General features: G+C 43.4%; 1 protein-coding gene across 2 annotated transcripts in view; it reads right to left on the minus strand.

Annotated features, from left to right (window-relative positions):
- The window catches only part of KCND3 (potassium voltage-gated channel subfamily D member 3), a 479226-nt gene that overhangs the window by 13229 nt on the left and 440233 nt on the right, over window positions 1-25764 (minus strand). Inside the window, exons 4-5 of one of the 2 annotated variants that reach the window (XM_084848354.1) lie at window positions 10593-10685; window positions 3416-3472 (exon numbers count right to left, since the gene is read on the minus strand). In XM_084848354.1, coding sequence (XP_084704480.1) covers window positions 3416-3472; window positions 10593-10685 — 150 coding nt within the window. The remainder of the gene's footprint in view (window positions 1-3415; window positions 3473-10592; window positions 10686-25764) is intronic. The other variant, XM_084848355.1, reaches the window with a different exon arrangement.

Below are 25764 nucleotides of genomic sequence, written 5' to 3' on the forward strand. Positions count from 1 at the left end.
GCAACAGATGTCATTGTGTGCACTACAAGGTATAAATGCACAAGAGGGATATAGCATCACCATGATGGGATTGTATGCCCAAAATAGATTCAGCACCTTGGATAGCTCCTTTAGAGTTCTGGCAGGCTTTGACTGAAACCCAGAATGGATTTACAGTCCTACCAAAATTGGAGCCACCAGCCTCCACTGTCGATATGACATGAGATGTAGATCTGGCTCTAGTAGAGCCTAACTGGAATGTGCGCAACCTTCTCCCACATCCCGTCTTAAGATGGTGATGGCTTCACCATCAGATAACTTTTTTCTTCCCCTTGCATTGTTTACCATCTCACCCAGCCTTCCCCATCTTGTACTCTCCAGATGTTTTGGATGACAACTCCCAGCATTCATGAGTATTGGTCATGGTGGCTGTGGCTGATGGGAGTTGAAGTCTAAAATATCTGGAGAGCACCAGGCTGGGGAAGGCTGATATAGATGAGTTCTGGATAACTCAAAAGCTTGTATACCTACAACTCACATCAGCTTTCTCCATTGGCTATGGCTATGCTTGCTTATTCTGGTGGGAGTTGTGGCCCTCTAGATGTTTTGGCCTACAAGTTGCCCACCCAGTTGTACACTATTTTGTGACCTTTTGGTTGGCCTAATAAAGAATTTGCCCTAACATGGGTTTTGGAATTTTTCTAATGGCCGTTACAGCTATCTTTTTATTTACCAAAGATACCCTGCTATTTTCCTTCTACTAATTTTACTTTTGGAGCTGTAGGATGGGCTTGTTTCTGACTTTTTCAATCCTAAGAGAAGTAGAAGTGCATATGTGGGAAATGTTCAAAGATTAGTAGTGGAACAACAATCATTTTTCCAGAAAAAACACTCTTGTTGCATTTCATTCATTCCATTGCTGTCTTTTATGGATCTGATAACTTTGTCCATTCCTCATACAGAAGAACTTTCTCCTGAGAACTGTGGGACTACAATGGTAACAAACAGAAAATTTTCACAGATGCATCTTTATACACATCTATAAATTTGATGCACTTTACCCCAAACAGGGGAGGAGGAGTCTTGAGAAAGGATTGGAAATGACTCAGGTTTAGGTTTTGCTAAGAGAAATTGGCAGACAAAATTTATAAGGTGGTTTGGGGATGTTGGCATATAGTGCAAATTCACTAGTATAAAAAAGAAAAAAGAGAAGAACTATTAATGAAGGAGAATGGACAGGATCCTGACCAGGAAGCGGAACAATGTGAGACTTTTGCCCTAGGAAGTGGAATGCAAAGTGTGACAGATGTGGACTGTGCCACACCACCGCCTTGCACAAGTTCTGTAGTGGCGTGCACAAAAAGCTGCTGTTCAGGTTTCATCTTTAGTAGCAAACTGAAATGAAAGAAATGCAACAAGCTGTGCTAATACAGACATACCTTAACAGAGCAATCCCACCGGTGAGGGCAGGAAGATCCAAAGGCAGAGGAAACTCATCCAAAGCCCTGCTGGGCTCATGCTGGCAGGATAGAAGGGAGGGAGCGCAGTGTTTTTCTTCCCCCCCTTTTGGGGATGTTTTTTTTCTTTTGAAGATTTCCTGCCCATTGGAATCAACGGGTGGGAAATTATGTATGCTAGCTCCAGGGTTGGCATACATTTCCCATCTTGTGCCAGGGGTATGTCTGGGAGCTAGGAGGATTTTGGATCTGCCCTCCCAATCTGCTGATGACACACATCCCGATCTGCCCCCTTTTCGTGTCTACTGAAGTTGGCGCTCCAACGCTGGAGAAGCAAAGGCCTTGGAGGTTTCCATAGGGGCTGGTAAGGGGCATCTAAGGAGATCTGATCTACCCTATGCCCCCTGGCATGCCCTCCCAGGAACCATAGGATTGCAGTCTAAACATCCTGTCATATACAAACTCACACTTTCTTTCGAAAGTAAAGCTACTGGTTTCAGTGGAACTGTGCCGGTTAACACATAGGGCAACTCACATACGCTCACTGTTTTTCATTCAGGGCAGCTTTAGATATTTCAGACAAGTGATGACGACAGAGGAAGCATGGAGGACTGGTGCCTCTTCTTGTTGCATTTCCTGTGTAGCGAGTAAAGGGGAATCATCTGTGTGGTGAGACGTATAAGGTACGGAGGTGTGTCATGTGTGGAGCTCGTGCATCTCCGCACAGGGATGCATCTTCCACTTTGCCCATCACCACAGAAAGCATAAAAAGAGGAAGCATGAGTCGCTCATGCTCCCTCTGGCACCACCCTTTTGAATGTGCAAAGCTGCCTCCAATGTTGAGTAGGTTGCAACACCGTACATTGTGTGAGGGAATTCACAGTTCAGACACCTAATTGAAAAATGAGGTTACTGTATTCTAAATATCTTGATTATGTAATGTGGTATGACTTGTCTGATTTAAGATTATAACACTGATTTAGGAGCCAAGCATGGCATGATGGTGGTTAAAATGGCAAATGTTAATGAAAATAACATGGTCAGGGAAAGGATAATATAGCTGTTTTACAATCAATTTAGCTGAATAGCACAGAACTGTAATTTTTACAGGAAAAAAACATACTCTGTGCTCTTGGTTGGGAGAAAACTTGTGAAAAAGCTGCAGCCTAGTACACCAATGCTTGGTAACAGGTGCTCTTCATATGTTATGGGAGTGTCTTACCTGTGACTTCATCCTATGGTGTTGCCATAATGTTTAAAAGCCTACCGGGCCAATCAGGCTGGTTTTCCCTATGCAAATGACACCTGGCCAAGATCAAAGATGGCAATCTGGTAGGATGGCTTCTTGCGATTGGCTTCACCCACTCTCAGGATGCCAGGCTTTTGAATGTTATGAAGCATAGGACGGCCTTCCCCAGTGTGGTACCCTTTAGACATTTTGGACTACAATTCCCATGGTCCCTAACCATTGGCCATGCTGGCTGGAGCTTATGGGAGTTGTAGTCAAAAACATGAGGAGGGTACAATTTTGGGGAAAACTACCATAAATGCCATGCCACAGTCATAACATATGAAGAGCAACCTCAACTAGAATTCTGAAGTTTTGTAACCTAGAATAGCAATTATAGGCAGATCAGAAATACATACAGAACATTGGGAGTGGGGAATGAATGGTATCTTGTACTCATGGATAGAAGCTAAAAGGGATTAAACCTCAGCATTAAACAAGTGCCACATCCAGATAAATAATACAGATACTTAACATTCACATTTATCATTTCCTCTTTTGAGCTAGAAAGTGTTAAAAAATAGATAAAGCAGATACTGTTTTTCATCCCACAGTCTACCAAACCACCAAATAGCAAAAGAGCTCCAACATGCACATTCTGCTAAGAACAGGATCACTAACAAAGAAGGAAACAACACTCAAGACATGGCACAGAGACTGCAGTAAACAGATTGAATTAAGAAGGAAATACCTTGAAGGTGGAAGTTCGTACAGATAACAGGGGATCATCCACAAGATAGGACAATCCCTACAGGACAACATGTCAACAAAAGATAAAAACACCATTGATTGTCCATTCCAGCATTCCAAAGTTCAGTCCCAGCATTCCATCTGGCATCACACAAGTTTGAATGGGCAACAAAGCCTTTCCTTTAACATATTTCAAATTGTACCATCTCTTCAAACAAGAAAACGATCCCAGTGATAGTGGAAATCTTGTTGGCTTCCTTTGAAACCCAAGTGGTCCAGGAGAAAACAAGTTATAAGCCATTCAGTTGATGTACCCCCAAATGAGGGCACCTGGGCAACACAAATAATACAGCTGGGTTAGAATTGATTTGTATAAAATGGGTTGCTTCCAGATGAGGCTTTTATCATGCCATCCCTCTGCCTCATTCATGGTATGGAGTGTCCAGATGACATTGTGATCCCTTTGTAATCAGCCTGTGTTTTCTCACTGCTTTATCTCTTTTTTTCAAACTGCAAAAAATCTGGTAGGGAGGGAAAGAACAGAACAGCAGTGCTGTTTTTCAGCAGAAGTGGACAGAGGAAAATGTGTGCCTGAGGCACAAAGCTTTTCTACACGAGGCTAGGGATGTATGAAAATCACTTACCTGTTCGCGGATTATGTTTATGGTGGGGGGGGAGGCGTTCCGTCCCTCCCCCCGGAATCCTGGACCGGGGGGGGGAGGCGCTTCGTTCCTCCCCCCCGGAATCCTCCTTGGCCGGCTGTGCTCCGCGGAGGCTCTGCAGAGCAGCCGGCCAGGCCCAGCCAGGCCAGAGCCGTCCGCAGCCGGATTTCCAGCCACGGAGGGCTCGGGGGGGGGGGAACGCGTATGCAAATGGTGGCGGCTACGGCTGCTGCCATTTGCATTCCTTATTTTTGACGTCTTAATCTACGTAAATATTTACGTAGACTAAGACGGCGAAAATAAGGGGAAAGCAAATAGCGTAGCGGACGCTATTTGCATTCCCCTTATTTTCACCGTCTTAGTCTACGTAAATATTTATGTAGATTAAGACGTCAAAAATAAGGAATGCAAATGGCGGCGGCCATAGCCGCCGCCATTTGCGTACGCCTTTCCCCCCCCCCAGACGTTTTAGGCTACGTAAAAACTTACGTAGCCTATCACGTGGGTGTAAACCCCCCCCCAAAAACCTGAAAATGTTGGAGGTAGCAGCCGGTCGGAAGACCAGCCGCCAGAGCTGCTGCCGGAGCCGCCGCCGCCCGGAAGATCCGCCCCAGGTAAGTCTCGTCCTGGGGGGATCCGCGGGGGGCTGGGCGGGGGGGGTGGCAGGCCGTTCCGCCACAGATTTCGGGGGGCCAAATGCACTGGCATTCGGCCTCCCCAAGATCCGTGGAGGAATTCTCTGCCATCCCTACACGAGGCATTTATTGTGTGCTCATCATTCCCTAGTCATGGTTATTTAAGGCTTTTTTAGATCGTTCAGTTTCACTTCTGTGTCTAAAGAGCACTTTTGGTGAGGTTTTTTTTAGAGCAGGGAAAGTGTTGTATTTAATTGTAATAGCAAAAGAAAACACGTTTTTATGTGTGTATTTGTGCTATTCTTCTGTACCACCATGCCACCTAGTGGTTAGGTAGCAGAAAGGCAGGAAAGGAAACACTCTTCGTGTAGTGCTTGGATCTCAGTCCTGCGATGAAACCAAAAGTAGATACAGTGGATTAATAGCCGATTAACAGCCTTGTGTAGAAAAGCTCACAGTGGGAAAAGTCCCTGGGAGAAGCTGGATGATGTGTTGGGGATGCTTCTCCTTTCTCTATCACTTGCCATGCATTTCCAGGTGCAGAGCCATTTTGTGTCCCACATTGCAAGTCCTTTCCCCTCTCCCAACCAAGGCTTCTCCAAGCTTACAAAGCAGGGAGAGATCCCACTGAACACCATGCTTACTTCTGTGTAAACATATGTAGGATCTGAGTATAAGGCCACAGTCCTCTTCAAGATGCTCAGCTGTTTTTTTAAAATTTTATTTTAAGGTCACTATGCTAGAATAGGGGCATTCTGAAATTCCCAGCCATAAGGAGTCAGAAAAGGAAAGAGGACAATGCTGTCCACTTGGCTATGTTGCACTCACTGTGTGAATGGAACATATTGAGATGCACACACCAAGAAAATGCAAGACCCCCTGAAGTGTGGACAGTCAATGGGAATTCTGTTTTTAGTTTACAGCCCTCCATCTGGAAGCACCCTGGAGCAGCTAAAGACAAAAATAGGATGCATATTGATATGGAATAAAGGGCTGAGCATGTATTCAACTGACATGGTGTTTATCTTAAATTTATTTTCTAATTAAGTATGAATATTTCCCAGCTTTGTTTTGCCAAATTCATTGAATTTGGAGATGATTCATAACAGCTCAGATATTTTAACCTTGAAATTTCCACAGCAATAGGCAATACCATGGAAATGATGCCTGTTTTTTTGGAAAGGTGAATTGCCCTTTGAAACCTGCTGGAAACATCTCATGTATGGGTCATTCCTCATTCCACTGGCAACTTTGTGACATTGCAAAATGACTCTTTTGGTGTTTCAAGAATTCATAGGCTATGATGAGGATTTCTTTTGTTAGTGTGATGCTTTATTAATCAGTTAAGTAGGATGGAAAGACATGCATTTTCAGCACAAAATGCTGATTGAACTGTTGATGGGTGCACTGAAAAACATACACTAAACATGCTGCATGTCAGTCCTTGAATGACAACCTCTGTCTTGAAAATGATGGATGATTTAGGTCGGCAATGCACCCTTCGCAATAACCAAACAGCCATTTATCGCCGATTGAGGTTGCAGTGAACCATATCTGACTCTCTCTCTCTCCCCCCCCCCCCAATTCTTGATGTAACAATATGTTTATTTCCATTAGAATTTCAGGTAGATGGAGGACAAGTGGTGAATAATTTATTATAATTCCTATCAACTTCGGTCATATACACTTTGGTCATCAATTACAACCAATCAACTTTGAAGGTATTCCTCATTCCCCATTTAATATTATACCAAAATGATCCCACAGCTAAATATCTGAATCCACTGTTATCTGTTGGATAGCTTCACATTGCTTTGAGACTATGGGCCTTTTTAGATGACGTATATATGTAGAATCAATGTACAGAAGGGGAGTGCCCCCTGGCCCCCAGTCCTGCTTCCTACCTCCATCCAAAGTTCACATTTTCTGAACAGAGTCTATGTACACATGCTTAGACTCGGTTTGTAAAATGCTCAGATGTTGAGGGTCACCTTCCTGTGGCCCTCTCCTCATATTGATTCTGCACATGTTTGTTCTCTGGAAAGGGCTTACATAAATAATTACCCTATTTCTTTACCACTACTTCAACTCCACCTTTTGTCAATAGTGTTCAGGGCAGCGTGTGTGAAGATGTGTCATTTGAGCCTCACAACAGCACTGTGAGGTAGACAGTTTGTATAAGGCCTCCCTGCAAGATTCATGGCTGAGCGAGAATTTGAACCTGGGTCTCTTCAATCTGCATCCAACATTCCGTTCACTGCTACATCAGACAGGCCCTGTATTTATCTATATGATTAATATTTATGTCACATTTTAGATCCGCTTGTTGCATACATTATTTATATTTTCATGGGTGATACCAATAGGTGATGAGTATAAAGAATAATAATTTTAACTGATTATTTCCCCTTTCCTTTGATGTTTGTGTAAAACATTCAGTATCAACATAGCATTTCCATAGTGTTCAAAGCACTGCACATACATTATTTTAGGTATCCTGACAACAACTCTGTAGGGAAGGCCTACAGGTGGGGGCTGAGGCTGAGAGATAATGGGGTGTTTAAGGTCACCTAGTGAGCTCTTACGTGTTCATTATGTATTTATTTGTTACATTTATATCCTGCCTTTCCTCCTACAAACCCACGGTGTGTTATCCTCACAACAATCCTGGCTGTCAGGTAGTTTAGGCTGAGAGTCAGTGACTGGTCCAAAGTCACCCAGTGAGCTTCATGGCTGAGTGGGGTCTTCCAAGTCCGAATCCAACACTTTAGCCACCACTACACCACACTGGCTCTCGGCTTTCGGCCGATGTTCGAACAGAGGGCTTCCTGATTCACAACACAGTTTCCTAGACAGTAAATTATACTGAAAATTGGAAGACTAATGTTGGCTCAAACAATCAGATGTAACCATTTCCCTTGATTGTTCTGTGGCTCTGTTTGTGTACTATCCCCCGTATGGCTTTATTTTGAATATTCCTGCAGCACCAGGGACTGAATACAAAATGGTCATGTTTACCAATCCACAGGAAAATTATTCCATCTGCTCATTATAACTGGACTGGTTTTCCTTGCCTGTTGTTATTCACTCAGAGTTGGGCTGCAGTGGAGTTACTTTTGTCACCTAATACCTGATATAAATCAGAAGGTTTACATGTGACATTTGTCTATGACCCAAACTATAAACTAAGCTGAGATGAGACCCCAGTCCAGATTTTCCATTAGTGATGATGCCGCTTCCCTCCATCTTTAAAGAATGCTTTAAGGCACAATCCTAAGGGTTGCACCCTGGGTACTCATTAGCCCCTGAACTCAGAGGCTTATGAGTATCCTATGGAGAGAGGGAGGCACCTCATGCCTCCCCCTCTGCATTTTAGCTAGATGGATGATTTCACCAGTCTAGCGGAGGCTTTGGGGAGGGGGAGGGAAGGAGGCTGGGGTGGCAATAGGAAAAGGTATAAGGCAGCCATCTTGGTCTCCTCCCCTCCCCGCCCCCAGGAACGCCTCCTTTCCCCTGTCTCCGTGCTCCGTTTTATGAATGCGGAGAAGTAGCCGGTGCAGTTCTCTCTGGGCTGGCTAAGAGGGGGAGGGGATGGGGGCGGAGAGCACAATTTCCTGGCTATGAGGTCGGAGTCCTGTTTTTAACCTTGTATCCAGGAAACTGAAAAATCCTATGTCCCCCAGATGCTGCCTGGGGGACATAGGATTGCTCCCTCTGTGCATCAAATTAAATGTGCATACATGTATTTTCAGGGATGGCAACCTTCATCCTTTAATTTAGGGACAAATATTATTCCACCCCTCCCCTGCTATTTCTTTCAACTTCTGGAAAGAATGACACAACTGCACTAGTATGCCTGTTCATGAATAAGTATCTTCTGAATTTTCTGTTACATCTCATCCTGGAGATAATATCCAAGGCATTTCTATAGTGTTTAGTGTGGGGGTAGGGTGGGGTGGGTTGAACATGCTCATGCAACACATCAGTCTCTGCAGTCACATGTGCCATGCCTCTTGCTCTGGTGGTCTTCTACCTGATCCTACAACTGGAAGGAATGACAGCGAGATCAGCACTGGGTTGTGCATTCTGCACCCACGATTGAGTGGGGCTGTCCCCATGTAAACTGCCTGTGTTTAGGGTGGTCTGCTGCACTGCACAAACAGAAGCACAGGCAGCAAAAGGCATAATAACTTCTGTCTTTTGAATCAAGGGATAAAACAACCAAGAGATGGGTCCCAATGCAGCTTTAGGCATGAGCAAGCCGAGTATTCGTATCCAGCACCTGATGACCTTGAATGGGGATGAGCATTGTGATGTACAACAAATGATACATCCAGCCAATTGAGTGGGGCCCAGATGAGCAATAGGAAACAAGTGACAATGCACCTAGAAGTGCATTTGCCCTGGATGGGTGTCTAGAAGACTGCTTCCATGTGCAGATTTCCTTTGCTGGATCTCAGGTAATTGTCATATTCTTCTGTTTACAGGATTTCCATTCACTATGGGTTGTATCCATTGTTAGTCCTACACTGAAATGGATGGGACTGAAGTTAGATAAATATTGGATACAACCTTTATTATTGTAGCATGGTAAGCTGAAATAGAGGAGTCTGCCCACCTTCTAAACAGTGGGCAATATCCAATGTGATATTTATTTATTTATTTATTTATTTATTTATTTATTCATTCATTCATTCATTCTTTCATTTCATTTCATTTCTATACCACCTAATAGCTGAAGCTCTCTGGGCGGTTCACAAAATTTAAAACCAAAGAGCGCACAAAAAAAAAAAAAAAATACAAAATATATAAAACATTAAAATTAACATCAACACTACTCCTAGCGTAAATTATGTTCCGCTAATGTAAACAGCCTCTGGAACAATGACAGTAGCATTTGCTGGCATGGTGGGTTTGCTGTCAGTCCAGCAAATGCTATTGGCATAGCTGTAGAGGTTGCTTACACTAGCACAACATTATTTACATTAGCGGTAGTACTGCATTGGATACTGCCCTGTGTAATTTTCAGCTCAAGTATACCATGCTGCTGTGATTCCAGGGTGTTATCTGACAGGTGGTGGCCAATGCAGCTCAGGTTCATTGGGGGCATCTCAAGTTAGCGCTGATCTATAGCAAACTACTAGTTAGGACAAACCTTGAGCATCCCTTCCTTTAATTTTCAGTAGCAATATCCTGTTAGGCACCAAATTCTGTAATTAGGGATGAGGCTTTTGAATGGAAAGAGACATGTTGAGAAAGGGAAAAGTAACCATAGTCAGAGCACAGTAGAACTGATTATGAGGTTATGGGAGCAAATGGAGATTGCTAAGTTAACTGTGTTATTTGGAGAGGTGGAACTGGAAAAAATACAGAGAATGTCTGAAATGGTGGGAGCCAGTGCTACAGTATATTAAAGGAAGTCTGAGAACTGGGAAAATAGGGGATGGTTTTATGGCATTATGATGGATTTGTACCTTAATGTATATACAATTGGATTTAAAAACCTGTGTTCATCTTTCTTCCCCCTCCCCCTCATTAATATTAGTAATTAATAGGTATCTTGTAATGCTAATTTTGTACTTTTGCAAATTCATGAAATCATCATCATTAGCAGCATCATTAGTAGCAACAGCAAAGTGGACTAGGCTTTAGTTCAATATTGGCTGGCTGAACCGAGTCATGAGAAAAGTAACCCCTTTTCTTGATGCAACACATTTTTGTTTATATGGCTCTGGATATATAATAGTACATTTGTAATGGTCTACCAGGTATATATATCTGTGTAGTGTGCTCCATGGCATCCCCCCCCCCATGTCCTTCAACTGAAGCCCACTTCCAGAGGGTGAGATCTAAAGTTAGACGTTTCCCTGTTGCTACTTACAGTTGTTTTTTCCAGGCAGTGCAGCAGGTGGTGATGCTGACTTTCAATTATCGAAGTGGCTTTGCTGATGTTGTGCTCTTCTTGCATAGACCCCTAAATGGACAGAAAAGGCATTTATGAGACCATTGGCACAGAAGGAAAGACAACCCTGCTCTGGATCTGAAAATGCAACAAGGAAAAGGTGACTGAGAAAGAGAGATGTGAGAAATGCTTTCACAATGTTAAATCATAGTGGGAGAAGAAGCCCTAATCCTTTCACCCAACTGAATACATGTAGCTGAACAAAAAAAGGAGGGCAGCACCAAAAGATCTGTACATGAGAGGTAGTGATGATGGTCAACAGATTTATTCTTAATGTAATATGCCCAACACATTTTGATATATTTGATCTCTCTCTCTCTCTTCAGGAGCAAGACATTTTATTCCACAATGAACTTCTACAGTAAATTGAATAGGATTTTCTTGCTTCTGCAAGAAGTAGAATAAGATCTCCTTGTCTCTGAAGAATGTGATACACCAAAATGCATTGGACATATCGCATGTCTAACAAATCCTTTGACCATCATGTTGTGGCTTCTCCTGTTTTTTTTTTTGGTTTCCAAGGCATGTCGGGTAGCTGCACTATATGACCCAAAAGGTGCAGCCCTAGATCCCTTGAAATGCCATAGGAAGACTGGGGTGCAGCTCTCAAATCATGTGAACCTTAACAATATCACCACCCCAAACCACATAAACTTGATTTGCTTGTGCCATTAGGCCAGCTTTGCCTCCACTTTCTCATGATACACCCGTTACAATCTGTAAATGAAGCACAATACAGAAGTTAATTCAGGTTGCATGGTCTTTGATGGGGTGGGAGATGAGACAAGTAACTTCTCGCTCTATCTGACTAGCTTCCTTTTCAAACTTGAAGGGGTCAATTGAGACAAATGTAAGGGGGAAATCATTGCATTTGCTGTTATTTCCTACAAAGGAATGCTGTAATCTATGAATAGCAGAGGATATCTGCAGGAAAGGTAGCCTGTCCTCATTCACCACAGACTTCATTCTGCTAACAAGCTAGCGTTTCTGTGCTGCTTGTTGTTGTTCAGTCGTTCAGTCGTGTCCGACTCTTCGTGACCCCATGGACCATAGCACGCCCAGGCCTTCCTGTCCTGCGCTCTGTCCCGGAGCGTGCTCAAGTTCATATTCATTGCATCCGTGATGCTATCTAGCCATCTCATCCTCTGCCGTCCCCTTCTCCTTTTGCCTTCAGTCTTTCCCAGCATCAGGGTCTTTTCCAGGGAGTTTTCTCTTCGCATTAGGTGGCCAAAATATTGGAGCTTCAGCTTCATTATCTGTCCTTCCAATGAGCACTCAGGGTTGATTTCCTTTAGGATGGACTGATTTGACTTCCTTGCAGTCCAGGGGACTCGTAAGAGTCTTCTCCAGCACCACAGTTCGAAAGCATCAATTCTTCGGCGCTCAGCCTTCCTTATAGTCCAGCTCTCACAGCCATACATTACTACTGGGAAAACCATAGCTTTGATTAGACGGACCTTTGTCGGCAAGGTGATGTCTCTGCTTCTTACTATGCTGTCTAGGTTGGCCATAGCTTTCCTCCCAAGGAGCAAGCGTCTTTTAATTTCATGGCTACAGTCACCGTCTGCAGTGATCTTGGAGCCCAAGAAAGTAAAATCTGTCACTGCTTCCATTTCTTCCCCTTCTATATGCCAGGAAGTGATGGGGCCAGATGCCATGATCTTCGTTTTTTTAATGTTGAGTTTCAAACCAGCTTTTGCACTCTCCTCTTTCACCCTCAACAAGAGGCTCTTGGGATCCTCTTCGCTTTCTGCCATTAGGGTGGTATCGTCTGCATATCGGAGGTTGTTGATAATTCTCCCAGCAATCTTAATTCCGACCTCTGATTCATCCAACCCGGCATTTCTCATGATGTACTCTGCATATAAGTTAAATAAGCAGGGTGACATTATGCAGCCTTGTCGTACTCCTTTCCCAATTTTGAACCAATCGGTTGTTCCATTTCTGGTTCTTACTGTTGCTTCTTGACCCTCGTACAGGTTTCTCAGGAGACAGGTAAGGTGGTCTGGTACTCCCATCTCTTTCAGAATTTGCCACAGTTTGTTGTGATCCACACAATCAAAGGCTTTACCGTAGTCAGCAAAGCAGAAATAGACGTTTTTCTGGAATTCTCTTGCTTTCTCCATGATGCAGCGAATGTTGGCGATTTGATCTCTAGTTCCTCTGCCTCTTCTAAACCCAGCTTGTACTTCCGGTAGTTCTCGGTTCGCATACTGCTGAAGCCTAGCTTGTAGGATTTTGAGCATCACCTTGCTGGCATGTGAAATGAGCGCAATTGTGCGGTAGTTTGAACACTCTTTGGCGTTGCCCTTCTTTGGAATTGGAATGTAAACTGACCTTTTCCAGTCTTGTGGCCACTGTTGAGTGTTCCAGATTTGTTGGCATATTGAATGCAGCACTTTAACAGCATCATCTTTTAGGATTTTAAATAGCTCGGCTGGAATACTGTCATCTCCGCTAGCTTTGTTGTTAGTAATGCTTCCTAAGGCCCACTTGACTTCACTCTCGAGGATGTCCGGCTCAAGTTCAGTGACCGCACTCTCATGGCTATCAGGGACATTCAGATCTTTCCTGTATAGTTCTTCTGTGTATTCTTGCCACCTCTTCTTAATCTCATCTGCTTCTGTTAGGTCCCTGCCTTCTTTGTCCTTTATCATGCCCGTCTTTGCACAAAACGTTCCCTTGAGATCTCCAATTTTCTTGAAGAGATCTCTAGTCTTTCCCATTCTGTTGTTTTCCTCGATTTCTTTGCATTGTTCATTTAAGAAGGCCTTCTTGTCTCTCCTTGCTATTCTCTGGAACTCTGCATTCAGTTGGGTATATCTTCCCCTTTCTCCCTTGCTTTTTGCTTCCCTTCTTTCGTGAGCTACTTGTAAAGTCTCATCAGACAGCCACTTTGCTTTCTTGCATTTCTTTTTCTTTGGGATGGATTTCGTTGCTGCCTCCTGAACAATGTTACGGACCTCCGTCCATAGTTCCTCAGGCACTCTGTCTATCAGGTCTAATCCCTGAAATCTATTCCTCACCTCCACTGTATATTCATCAGGGATATGATTTAGGTCATACCTGAATGGTTTAGTGGTTTTCCCGACGTTCTTCAATTTAAGATGAAATTTTGCAAGAAGCAGCTCATGATCTGAGCCACAGTCAGCTCCAGGTCTTGTTTTTACTGACTGTATGGAGCTTCTCCATCTTTGGCTGCAAAGGACACATAATTAATCTGATTTCGATATTGACCATCTGGTGACGTCCATGTGTAGAGTCGCCTCTTGTGCTGTTGGAAAAGAGTGTTTGCTAAGATCAGCATGTTCTCTTGGCAAAACTCTATTAGCTTTTGTCCTGCTTCATTTTGTACACCAAGGCCATGCCTGCCTGTTATCCCGGTGATTTCTTGGCTTCCTCCTTTAGCATTCCAATCCCCTATGATGAAGAGGACATCTTTTTTTGGTGTTAGTTCTAGAAGGTGTTGTAGGTCTTCATAGAACCGATCAACCTCAGCTTCTTCGGCATCAGTGGTTGGGGCATAGACTTGAATTACTGTGATGTTGAATGGTTTGCCTTGGATTCGTACTGAGATCATTCTATCATTTTTAAGATTGTACCCCAGTACTGCTTTTCCCACCCTTTTGTTGACTATGAGTGCTACTCCATTTCTTCTAAGGGATTCTTGCCCACAATAGTAGATATGATGGTCACATGAATTAAATTCGCCCATGCCTGTCCATTTTAGTTCGCTGATTCCCAAGATGTCGATGTTCAATCTTGCCATCTCATGTTTGACCACCTCCAGCTTACCTTGATTCATTGATCTGACATTCCAGGTTCCTAAACAATATTGTTCTTTACAGCATCGGATTTTCTTTTCACCACCAGACACATCCACAGCTGAGTGTCCTTTCGGGTTTGGCCCAGCCGCTTCACTCTTTCTGGCGCTACTTGGAAATACCCTCTGCTCTTCCCCAGTAGCATATTGGACACCTTCCGACCTGAGGGGCTCATCTTCCGGCGTCATCTCTTTTAGCCTTGTGATACGTTCCATGGGGTTTTCTTGGCAAGAATACTGGAGTGGGTTGCCATTTCCTTCTCCAGTGGACCACATTTTGTCAGAACTCTCTGCCATGACCTGTCCGTCTTGGGTGGCCCTGCACGGCATAGCTTATGGCTTCACTGAGTTACGCAAGCCCCTTCGCCACAACAAGGCAGTGATCCATGAAGGGGTCTGTGCTGCTTGTTAGTGAGCAATTTGAGATGTGGACAAAAGGTGTGTTGGATCTCTGACACTACATGGATAACAAGTAGCTTCATCTATTCAGAATAACTAGAATCTCAGCCCACGCTAGAGGTGAAGAGCTGTGGTTTTAAGTGGATAGTTACATTGGTCATTAATAAGTCAGCACTTATGAGGAGCTAATCTTTCTTCACAAGATGTTTTATACCTCCATCCATGTGAGGGATTGATATCCATCCTTGTCCAAAGGGCCTTTTCCAGGGAATCATTTTATACATTCACGGTTATTGCTCCATCATTGTGGAGGAGCAAAATGTATTTTCTTAGCCAGCTGGTGTGTCTGTTGAAGCCACATTTCTCCAACACTCAACCGCAATATCATGGCATTGGCATTCTATTACCATTTAGAGGGTTTTGTCCAAGCTACCACTCTAAAGCTATTTTGAAACTACTGCCTTTTTCTTTCTTTTTTTGGCCATGATTGCATGGGCTTCTCTGGGATTCTGGAGAAGCCTATCTAAGGGCAGGGCCCACAACACCATGGCAAAGAACATGTATTACCTAAATTAATTCTCAGCTTTTTCCCTGGAATCTCTCATTTTTATTTATTTATTTGCCTATGCTGTCTTTCAAAACATAACATTTTCCCATGTCAGCTCAGAATGGATAAGAGCCATTTCAAAATAACACCCAATGTCTAAAATATTTTTAAAAAGCAGCATAAAAACAAATTAGACTAGCAAACTGACTTAAAACTGACAGCATCACAGTTAAAAATAAATAAAATAAAAGCAGAGAGCAATATTAATTCAAAATACAGATAAACCCCCTTGCCCAAAATAGCAGATGGAAATAAAAAGTCTTTAGACTTTTTCACCTAAAGGAAAGCAGGGAGGGAACAAAATGTACCTCCAAAAGGACAGACTTCTAGAGATGTGGGACCACCACTGAAAAGGCCTTGTCTCTTTTACCTGCCAATATCATTGAACCTACTGGGGGGTGGGGTGTCTACAAGCAGGGCCTCTGTGGTTGATCTTAATGCCGGGGCAGTTTTATATGGGTTCAGGCAGTCCTTCAAGTAACCTACTCCTGGGCTTTAAAGGTAAATACCAGAACTTTAAATCCAGCCTGGAAATGAACAGTCAACCAGTGCAGCTGATACAAAATTGGTGTAATATGTTCCAAATGCTTAGTCTCCAGAAAGCATCCAGGTAGCTGCATTCTGAACTAGGTGAACCTTCTTAATCATCTTTAAAAGGAGCCTCAGAGAGTGCATCAAATTAGTCTAGTCAGGATGTAATCAGGGCATGAGTAACTGAGGCAAGATCTACTCCTCCTAAATATGGATGCAGCTGGCATCCCAGCCTACTTTGGTAAAAATCACTCCTAGTCCCTGTTGCCACCTGGGCTTCCACAGGTAGTGCTGAGTCCAGGAGGATCCCCATGGTGCAAACTTGGTCTTTCAGAAGGAGTACAATTCTGTCCAGAACCAGTTGAACACTTCCATCCAGATCGGTTGACTTCCCCATCCACTGTACCTCCATTTTGTCTGGATTAAGTATCAGGTTGTTTGCCCTCATCCATCCCCAAGCTACTGTATCTCCAGACACTTATTCAGCAGTTCCACAGCCTCCCTGTGATAAGTAGATGGAAAAAAGAGGTAGAGCTTTGTATCATCTGCATATGGATGACACTTTAGCCCAAACTTCTGGATGACTTCCCCTGAATTAAAGGATCTCAGGAAACACAACTGGGAAATTCTTTTTGCCTGAAACCTTGGAGAGCTGCTGTCACTCCAGAGGAGACAATACCAAGCTAGGTCTGTCTCAGTATAAGGGAGGGCCATATGCTTCTGTGTCAGCCTTTCCCAGCCGGTGCCCTCCAGATGTTATGGACTACAACTCCCATCAGCCTCAGCCAGTGTGGCCAATGATCAGGGATGTTGAGAATTGTAGTCCAAAACATCTGGAGGGCCACCATGTTGGGGAAGGCTGTCCTATGCCTTCATCCGGAAAACATTTGTGAAGTCATTTAAAAGACAATAACAACAAGGGTGCTTATGGGCCTCTCAGTCTTACCTCTCATTTATCTCTTGCGGTGCAATCAAGGGCCTTTGGGCTTTTCTGCATGAGGCATTTCTTATGCACTCATCCTTCCCTACTCATGGTTGTTTATGGGTTCCTTAGATGATGTCGTGACCCTCCAGTTTTGCTTCTGTGTCTAACCAACACCTTCAATGAGCTTTTTTAGAGCAGGATAAATGCGGCATTTAATTGTGAAAGTGACAGAAAGTGCAATTTCCTCTTGTGCATTTGCACTATTCTGTGAAATAGTGCAGAACTGAGATTCCTGAATCTCAATTCTACAACAAAACTTAAAGTAGATACAATAGCAAAGGGCTGGATGCACCTGATCTTGTCTGATCTTAGAAGCTAAGCAGGGTCTGCCCTGGTTAGTACTTGGATGGGAGCCTGCCTGGGAATCAGGCTTCCTGCACTGAGCAGGGGGTTGGACTCGATGGTCTTGTAGGCCCCTTCCAACCCTATGAGGCTATGATTCTAGATTAACAGCCTCATGTAGAAAACCTCATTGTCGCAACAGCCGAAGTGGCACCCTGTTCAACGTATGGCGGTGTTTACAGCCCTGTGGCTCTGCCGAGATACCCCTTCACTGGTATTTCACTGGTTCACTATTGCCAGGCACGTGGGGAAGAAGTTAGGAAATCGAATCGGACCAGTGGTCCAGCTAGTGCAGTATTCTGGACACTGGTTGGCAGCAACTCTCTGAGGTTTGCAGTATGTGGGTTGTATCACTTCCCTTGTCTCGCTTCCTTCTCCATGTCTGCTTTGGTCATCTCCTTAGCAGGCTTTTAAAAGCACCAAGGAACAAAGCATTGGATCAGACTGTAAAACGTGGAATTACGGTGAATGTAAAAGCCAATGGTACGAATAGAAGTCTCAGCTTCCTAAAAAACCTCTATAACTTGTAACAAAAACAGTAAAATTACTCCTTTTTCTATCTTGGTTTATTATATTTTGACATCTTCAGACATTGCACATGAAACTTGAAGAAGTGGACATTTTCACCAACTTGATTAAGTGCAATAAAATGTGTCAGCTTATCTACCACGAGTGACCCTTTTTCTTGGAATATGGCAATAATGTTGCTCTAATAAGGACACCACCTATTTAAAAAATGCCTGTTATGTCAGTCTCTGGCTGATATGCTTTTGTGTGTATTACAGAGGCCCAGGCTTTGTGAATGGGCTGTGCACATTATTGATCTTTTGGTTCAAGGGCAAGGATTTGCCCAAAATGAAAGAGAAAGGAGCTAACAAGATTCAGACTGTCAGGTCTTTTTGATATGCTGAAAACATGATTCTTTCGTTTCTTCTTTTCTGTGGTTGTCACTTTAGAAACTACATGGCTAAGGATTTTTGGGTGTGTGGATATCTGTGGTCAATTTAAACTCCCTGACCCTGAACTCCACCTCAATTTCACAGCATGCCTTCTGTGATCACTGCCATCAATTTTATTTATGTTCAGTGGTTGGGATTTTCAAAACCTGTTAGGTACATTCAAATGGCAATTATGTGTTCAAAGGAGCTGCTTCAGCTGTGGCTGATGTTCGCCAAGGAGATGTCTTAGGAATCCCTTTCCAGTGTTCTCTACAGACTCATTAAATTTACTTGCTATTGTGATTGTCATTATAACTATTATTGTAGTGTTATCATATATTGCTTTTATTGTGCTTGCACATTTTAAAGTAGATTGTCCCACAATGGCGGAATGTTTTCTTTATTATAATGTATATAGCACTTACAATGCGTGCTAAGCTGCTCATTCTTCAACTACATGCATTTCCCTGAGGAATGGGTCATGATTGATTTCCAGAAACTAATTCTACGAGGCTGTCTAATGGGTAGAGACACCATTCTGAAGTCCACTCTTTTGCTTGGCTTACAAAGTGAATTTGTTCACAAATGGTTGTGTAGCCAAAGGTTTAGGAAGAGGGAAGGGGTGATTCTAATGGCTTCAGGGACTGTGGTGAGTGCTAGCAAATTGGAGAGGCTGACGCTAGTGCCTGGCTGGGCTGTTAATGTTGCCTCATCAGATTTCTAAGGGTCACTTCTCACATTACAAAATCCCAGCATGGAAGTCTCTTCCATGTAGGAAGCTGCATGATTATTTGGGGTTGGATCCAGTTTTACTCTGGATCAACTGCACTGTTGGAAAAGGACTTCTCTGATTCCTCCTTCCCACTGCAGTCCCTCTGACCCCCTGAAAATGCTGCATCGTGCAGAATGGGGGAGGGTGGATCCCCCAAAGCAGGTGGAGCCCTTCTTCTTGCAGAAGGCAGATCCTGGATCCAACCCTCAATGGATATTATAACATGTGATAATTCCACAGGCTTGTACATTGCTGCATGTTCACATATTGGAAGGCTGTGGTCAACCATATACAGGCTAGAAAATAATGCCAGATTAGCTCAGATTAGAAATAGTGCTCCGTTTTTGGACTTCATTGACATTTGGCCTTCTTCTAACTCTATACTCTTATAACAAAGCAGTAAAATTAGAGTAAATGCAATTGCTGTGTAGCATGCAGGAAGTCAAACTAGATGATCACAGTGGCCTGTTACTGACCTTTTATTTGTGGAGTTACTTCTGTGCAAAATAACTCTCTCTCTCTCTCTCTCTCTCTCTCACACACACACACACACACACACACAGAGAGAGAGAGAGAGAGAGAGAGGGAGAAATGGAACCATTCACATCCAATCAGATCCTGCCAACAGAGGTTTTCTGCTAAATAAGTAACAAGCATTTTGGAAGCAGGAAGACATCCAACCACTTCAAACAAGTGGGCTCTGTATTTTGGAATCTCTATTGCATATGCCTAAAAGGCTTATGGGATACCCATAGAGCTAATTTACTTACATATGCATCAAGAGCAAGGCAAATAGGAATCGCACATGCTACCCTTCAGCTGTCTGTCTGTCTGTCTATCCTATCATCCCTCCCTCCCTCCCTCCATTCCTCCATTATTTATTTATTTAAAACATTTGTACCCCACCCTATATCATTAGGATCTCAGGGCAGTCTATAGATAAAATCAATTTAAACAGTGTAAAACAGTAAATAATTTAAATAGCTAAAAACATATTAAATCATTAAGCTAGCTAATACCAATTTAAAATCTAAAACAATAAAACAGTTAAAACAGTGTACAAACACAGGGAACCCAATTAGCCCTCAAAGCCTTTGGTAAAAAGTCATGTTTTAACTTGGCGCTGAAATGAAACCAGTGTCTGCACCAGTCAGGCCTCCAAGGGGAGGGCATCCCAAAACTGGGGTGCCACAGCAGAAAAAGCCCTCTCCCACATCCCACCATAGTGTATGTCTTGCACTAGTGGGATGCAAAGGAGGGCTCCTCTAACAGCTTTCAGACCTCAGGCAGGCGTATCTAGTAGAATCCATAGCAGGAAACCTCCCTTTAATGAGAGAGAGACTTGGAAAACCAAAACTGGAGTTAGGAAAGTGTTCTTTACTACATATTTATCAGCTCCTGCCATGGAAAGCTGGAGTGTAATGTTAATGGCAGTTGAAAGAATAGGAGATGTAACTTCACTGACTCCAGAAAAATGCTTGTGTTCTTTAAATGCTTCATTTTGGATGGAATACATTACATCTTGGCAATGCTGAGATTAATCCCCTTTCCCATAGTGAAGGGAGACTTGCAATTCTTGAAAAACTGAGCAAACAAATGGAATAAAAAATCGCAAAAAAAAAGTTTTTAAAACTATAGGATGGGCACTTTTCAAAATAGAAAAATATTCAGGATATCCCTCATCCAACACACATAAAAATATACACGAATGTGTTTGTGGGGCATTTTACTACCCCAAGCCATTTCCCCAAATATCCTGGGTTGGTAAAATGTTCCATAGCCAGAAATGTGTCTGTGGTGTCAGCAGAAGTATGTTTTAAATTGAAAATACTATAGATGTATCAGAACTGTCAAGGCAAAACTTTATTATTATTAAGAACTAACATTCTTCTAACCCCATAAGAAATCTGTCTCTGATGAGGTAAATGTTCCCCAATGAAATCCCATTGTTTGTGTTAGTGTACTGACACCCAGAGTACTTAAGCCTGCTTCCCTAGACCAGTTTTCTTTGGAAAAACCCACGGGGACATTTTATATTCCCCAAACATTGCTTAGTTTGGGGGATGTGAAGATGCCCCAATTCTGGGGATATTTTATGTCTCATGCCATTTCTTTCCAGAAAGAAAATGGTAAGTGGAAAGAGGCTGAAATTTGGAGTCATTATGCAGATAACAGAAGACAACAATGTTGGGTGGACAATGTTGTAGGTCTACCTTGGTGTAAATTCTGCAATGTAAAGTGCCCACCTGATTGGAGGAGGGTTTTTTGTGAAGATAAGAGTTTCTTGTGCCTTAAGGTCATTCCTGGAAGACCTTGAAGTGCTCCTTCATTCTGAGGCTTCAAGGGTTTTAACAAGAAAGGACTTTTTTGGAGGTCCCCCCCCACCTCTGGAATGCTCTCTCTAGGGAAGCTCATCCAGTCCCAATTGTTCTCTTTTCGACACCAGGCTAAGACATTTCCATTCTCTCAGGCATTTCAAGTATTTCAGTAATTTCAGTATTTAAGATCCGCTAATTTAACTCTCGTGCTTAATGGTGGCTTTTGTGTTTGTATTCATATTTTATGCGTGTTGGTATATGTCCGCTGGTTTTATGCTCTGTTCTTATTTATTTATTTATTTATTTGTATAGGATTTATAAACCACTCCACATAGAGTGGTTTAAAAGATTTCAGAGCAGCTTACAACAGGAACACCAAATAGAAAAGAATTACAATAAAACAAATACATCAATAAAAGACTGGCTGGGATTCATCTAATTCCAGTGGCTGGAAAATAACAAATCATCAGTCAGGAAGTGCTTGTCTGAAAAGAAAAATCTTCGGGAAATGTTGAAAACAAAGTAATGTAGGTGCATGCCTGATTTCAGTTGGAATGGCATCCCACTGGGTGGGAACCACCACTTTAAAGGCCCTTGTCCTGGTGGTCTCTAAGCGGATCTCCAACCCATGTGGGACCACTAGGCAGGCACACCTCTTCAGAAAACTCCAGAGATTGGGCAGGATGATAAAGAAGAAGGCATGTCTTCAAGAATCCTGGTCCCAAGTTATTCAGACCTTTGTAGACTAGTACCAAGACCCTGTAACAAATAGGCTACCAATGCAGAGCCTTCAGCAGAGGCGTTCCATGCTGATATGTTGGGGCACTTGGCAACAGCTGGGCAGCTGCATTCTGCACTAGCTGCAGCTTCCAGACCACCCTGACAGGCAGCTCCACATAGACCACATTGCATTAATCCAGTCTTGAGGTTACCAGTGCCTGCACTACCATGACCAAGCTACCCCATCCAGGAGTGGTTGTAGTTGGCATACCAGATGAAGCTGGAAAAAGGTATTTCAAGCTGGCAAGGTAACCTGCACTTCCAGGAACAATGATGGACCTAGAAGTACCTCCAGACTATTATCCTGCTCCTTCAGGGGGACAGCAACCCCATCTAGAACAGGTAACAAGCCTATCTGCCAGACATGGCAATCAATCACCCACAGGGACAGGGTCTCCATCTTACCAGGACTCAGCCTCAGTTTACTGGCCCTCATCCAGCCCATTACTGAATCCAGGCACTGGATTTTATTGTTTTATTGTGATTTTGTTGTGTAGTAGTAGTAGTTGTTAATTTACAAACGCAATAAAGAAATAAAACTTGGTTGATTCAGAAATGTGCACAGGTTCTTTGCAGCAATCTCATCAGAACTGAACTCCTTTTTAGAAGGAAGAGTTGTGATTAAGATCCAACCAAAGTCTACTCTGTAACTTGTAATTAAGGAAATAATGGATTTACTGTAAAGATGAGTCATGTAACAGTTTCAGCCGCAACATTTCTGAACTTAAAAAACAACAACACAGCTAATGTCAACCAACTCAAATATGTTCTTTTAGTGATAAATGGAAGCAGATAGCCTAAGCACTAGTATCACACAAGTGCTTATAGAAGTGTGGCTGTGAATTTCAAGTGTGCATTTGAGCAGAGGATGTGTCTCAGGTTGCTGTAGACTTGTAAAGCCAGCCTCTTCATGAGCAGAATAACCTTCCTTTGCTTGAAAGAAAGAAAAAAGAAGAAGCCCCCAGGCGTATTTAGAAGTTGAGCCAGGATACCGAAACAGTCCAACTCTGCCAAACATCCTCATCCACTGTCCTGTTACTGACACCGTCCTGTGTTTTAACTACACAGAGAACTTTAACTTCTCTGTGTAGTTAAAACACAGAATCTTATTAGCTCATCGTAGCTGGCACCTGGAGCCTGAGCCAAGTCACGACAATCCTGTGCTGTGTTCAGAGGGTCCATTGTGTTTTGCTAGCAATCTTTATTTCTAGGATTTGTTTAAAAAAGTAAATGCAACATTCAATTCTGCTTCTGTCCCTGGCACATGCAGAGGGAATAAGGGCATTGACTGAAATAGAACAGAAAGCTTGTGCATACAGAATCAGGATCAGCTATGGCCAACTGTTAGGCTGAGCAGACGTAATTCCCACCAGCACCCTCATTGATTGCATCTCTGCATACAAGGAAAATAACATGCTAAGATGGGTTTATTATGATGGCTGCCATTTTGACTACCAGAAGCAGTACCAAAATTGGACAGTTTGAGCTCCAAACCAGGTCCTGTTGAGTGAATTAATTGATGGGCAGCAGGGGTTCCCTTGGTCCTCCAACAAGTCAGGCTTAGCCATAACTGGAGGGAGTATCAAATGAGATACTGCAGTACTAAAGCACACTGAAAATTATCTCTTTGGGGTAATTCAGAGAATAGATTTGCTGCCATGCTAAGGAGCGTCTATGCTCAAGCCTTTCAGCAGTGCTGAGCCACTGTTTTTCCACAATTAGCAGGAAGCGGTGTGGTGCAGCTACGTAATTTTAGATCCTGAATTTAGTGGTCTAATGGGTCCCGCTTTTAAATGGTCATGTGCATTACTTCATTGGTTAAGCACACAATTAACTTTTCTTCCCTTCACTCTCCCATTGCCATTCTGTGCTTCACAACTACATATTTTGGTGGCTGGTTCATTTTTCATAGCAAAGCATTTGGAGGCAAATCTTAGCAACTCGTGAAAGGGGGTGGGGGGAATCTGAAGTTCATCAGATTTCTTTTCAGACTTGGCATCAAAGGGAGGTGGCTCTTTTATTAAGTCCAATCAAGTTCAGAGCAGGTATTAACACATTTTCATGGATTTCATTTCCACTAAATCAGCCTTCAGCCAAGAAGAGATTGCCTAAATGAGCTGCAGGAACCACCAAATGCGCAGCTCATGTATCTGTACTCACTAAGCCAAAAGGTACTAGCTCCTGTGCATGGGCCTCATGAGCAGGAATGCTTGCAGAGGCAAGCACAGTAGCCATTAGGGAACATCACAACCCGCATCTGAACACATTTAATTGGAGGCTGAGTTATTTTGAAATAAAGGGAGTTTAGGACTAGAGTATCCATTTCACTCACTATGGGGATACCACTGGGAAAAGCCTTCCTGTGGTGAGTGACCTGAGCCAGTAGAGCCTGGCGGCTCCCATGTCAGTGGCGCGGTGAATCCGCTCTGGGTTTCAGTCAGAACCAGTCAGAACACTACAGAAGCTATCCAAGGTGCAGAGCAAAGCACCTTGGATAGCTCTTTTAGATTTCTGACTGGTTCTGACTGAAACCCAGAGCGGATTCACTGCCCCACTGACATCGGAGCCATCAGCCTCCACTGACCTGAGCCATTAAAATACACATGTCCAGATGGATCTCAACTAAGGATGCTGGAGAAATCCGTTGTGGACTCAAAAAAGGCCGGATTCTAAAGAATCCGACCTCCGGAGTCCACGGCGGACTGGCCACACTTACCTCTGGGGCTGGAGGAGTTCCCACAGGGCAAATCTCCAGCTTCCTATAAAATGTGATCAGCTAATAGTGGCTGCCATTAGCGTATCATGGGAAAGTTACAGCCATAAATATATGCCATTTGCGGCCATGAAGCACTTACTTTTACCTAAATACCGCCATAAACAGCTGCAATTTAGGTAAAAGTAAGTGCTTTGCAGCTGCACATGGAGCAAAATACTAGGGCCATGTACCGCTTCAGTCTGAAGCCTGGGCTCCAAGTCGAAGTGGGGAGTTTTGGGCCGCTTTGAGAGAAGTGGAGGGGCCCAAAGCAGCCTGAAGCGAAGCAGGTCTGTCTGTTTGGTGTGCTTTGGAGTGATCTGGAAGCCCAGCTGCCACACTGCCACCACCACCACTGCCCAGGCCCCAGCTCTTGACCTGAGCCCTCTGGATGAGTGCTGGGAGCCATCTTGTTCTTCTGGCAGGGGTGGATGGGGAGCTATTTTAAAATTGGCTTTATTCTGATTGTTCTGTTATATCGTAGCTTTAAGCTTTCATGTTGTATATTGTTTTATGCTGCACTCTGTGCTTTTAATTTTTGTGAACCACCCAGACAGCTTTGGGTATGGGGCGGTATAGAAATGAAAATGAATGAATAAATAAAATGGCTATGCCCTGTATTTCCGTAAATGCAGGGAGTCTCCATTTTAAAAATGGCTTCCCCCAGAACAACAAGATGGCTGCTGGCATGCGTCCAGAGGGCTGAGGAGCTGGTGGGCGGCGCTGGCACCAGCTCCCCTGGCAGTAGCGGCAGTGGCTCCTTTGGTGGCGCTGGCAGCAACAGAGGTGGTGGCAGCAGCGGCTCCCTCTGTCCTTAAGCAGTCACACACCCAAAATAGGAGAA

Source organism: Heloderma suspectum, chromosome 4 (genome assembly GCF_057233095.1).
Source record: "Heloderma suspectum isolate Gila_16-S chromosome 4, 16-S_ref, whole genome shotgun sequence".
NCBI lineage: Eukaryota > Metazoa > Chordata > Lepidosauria > Squamata > Helodermatidae > Heloderma > Heloderma suspectum.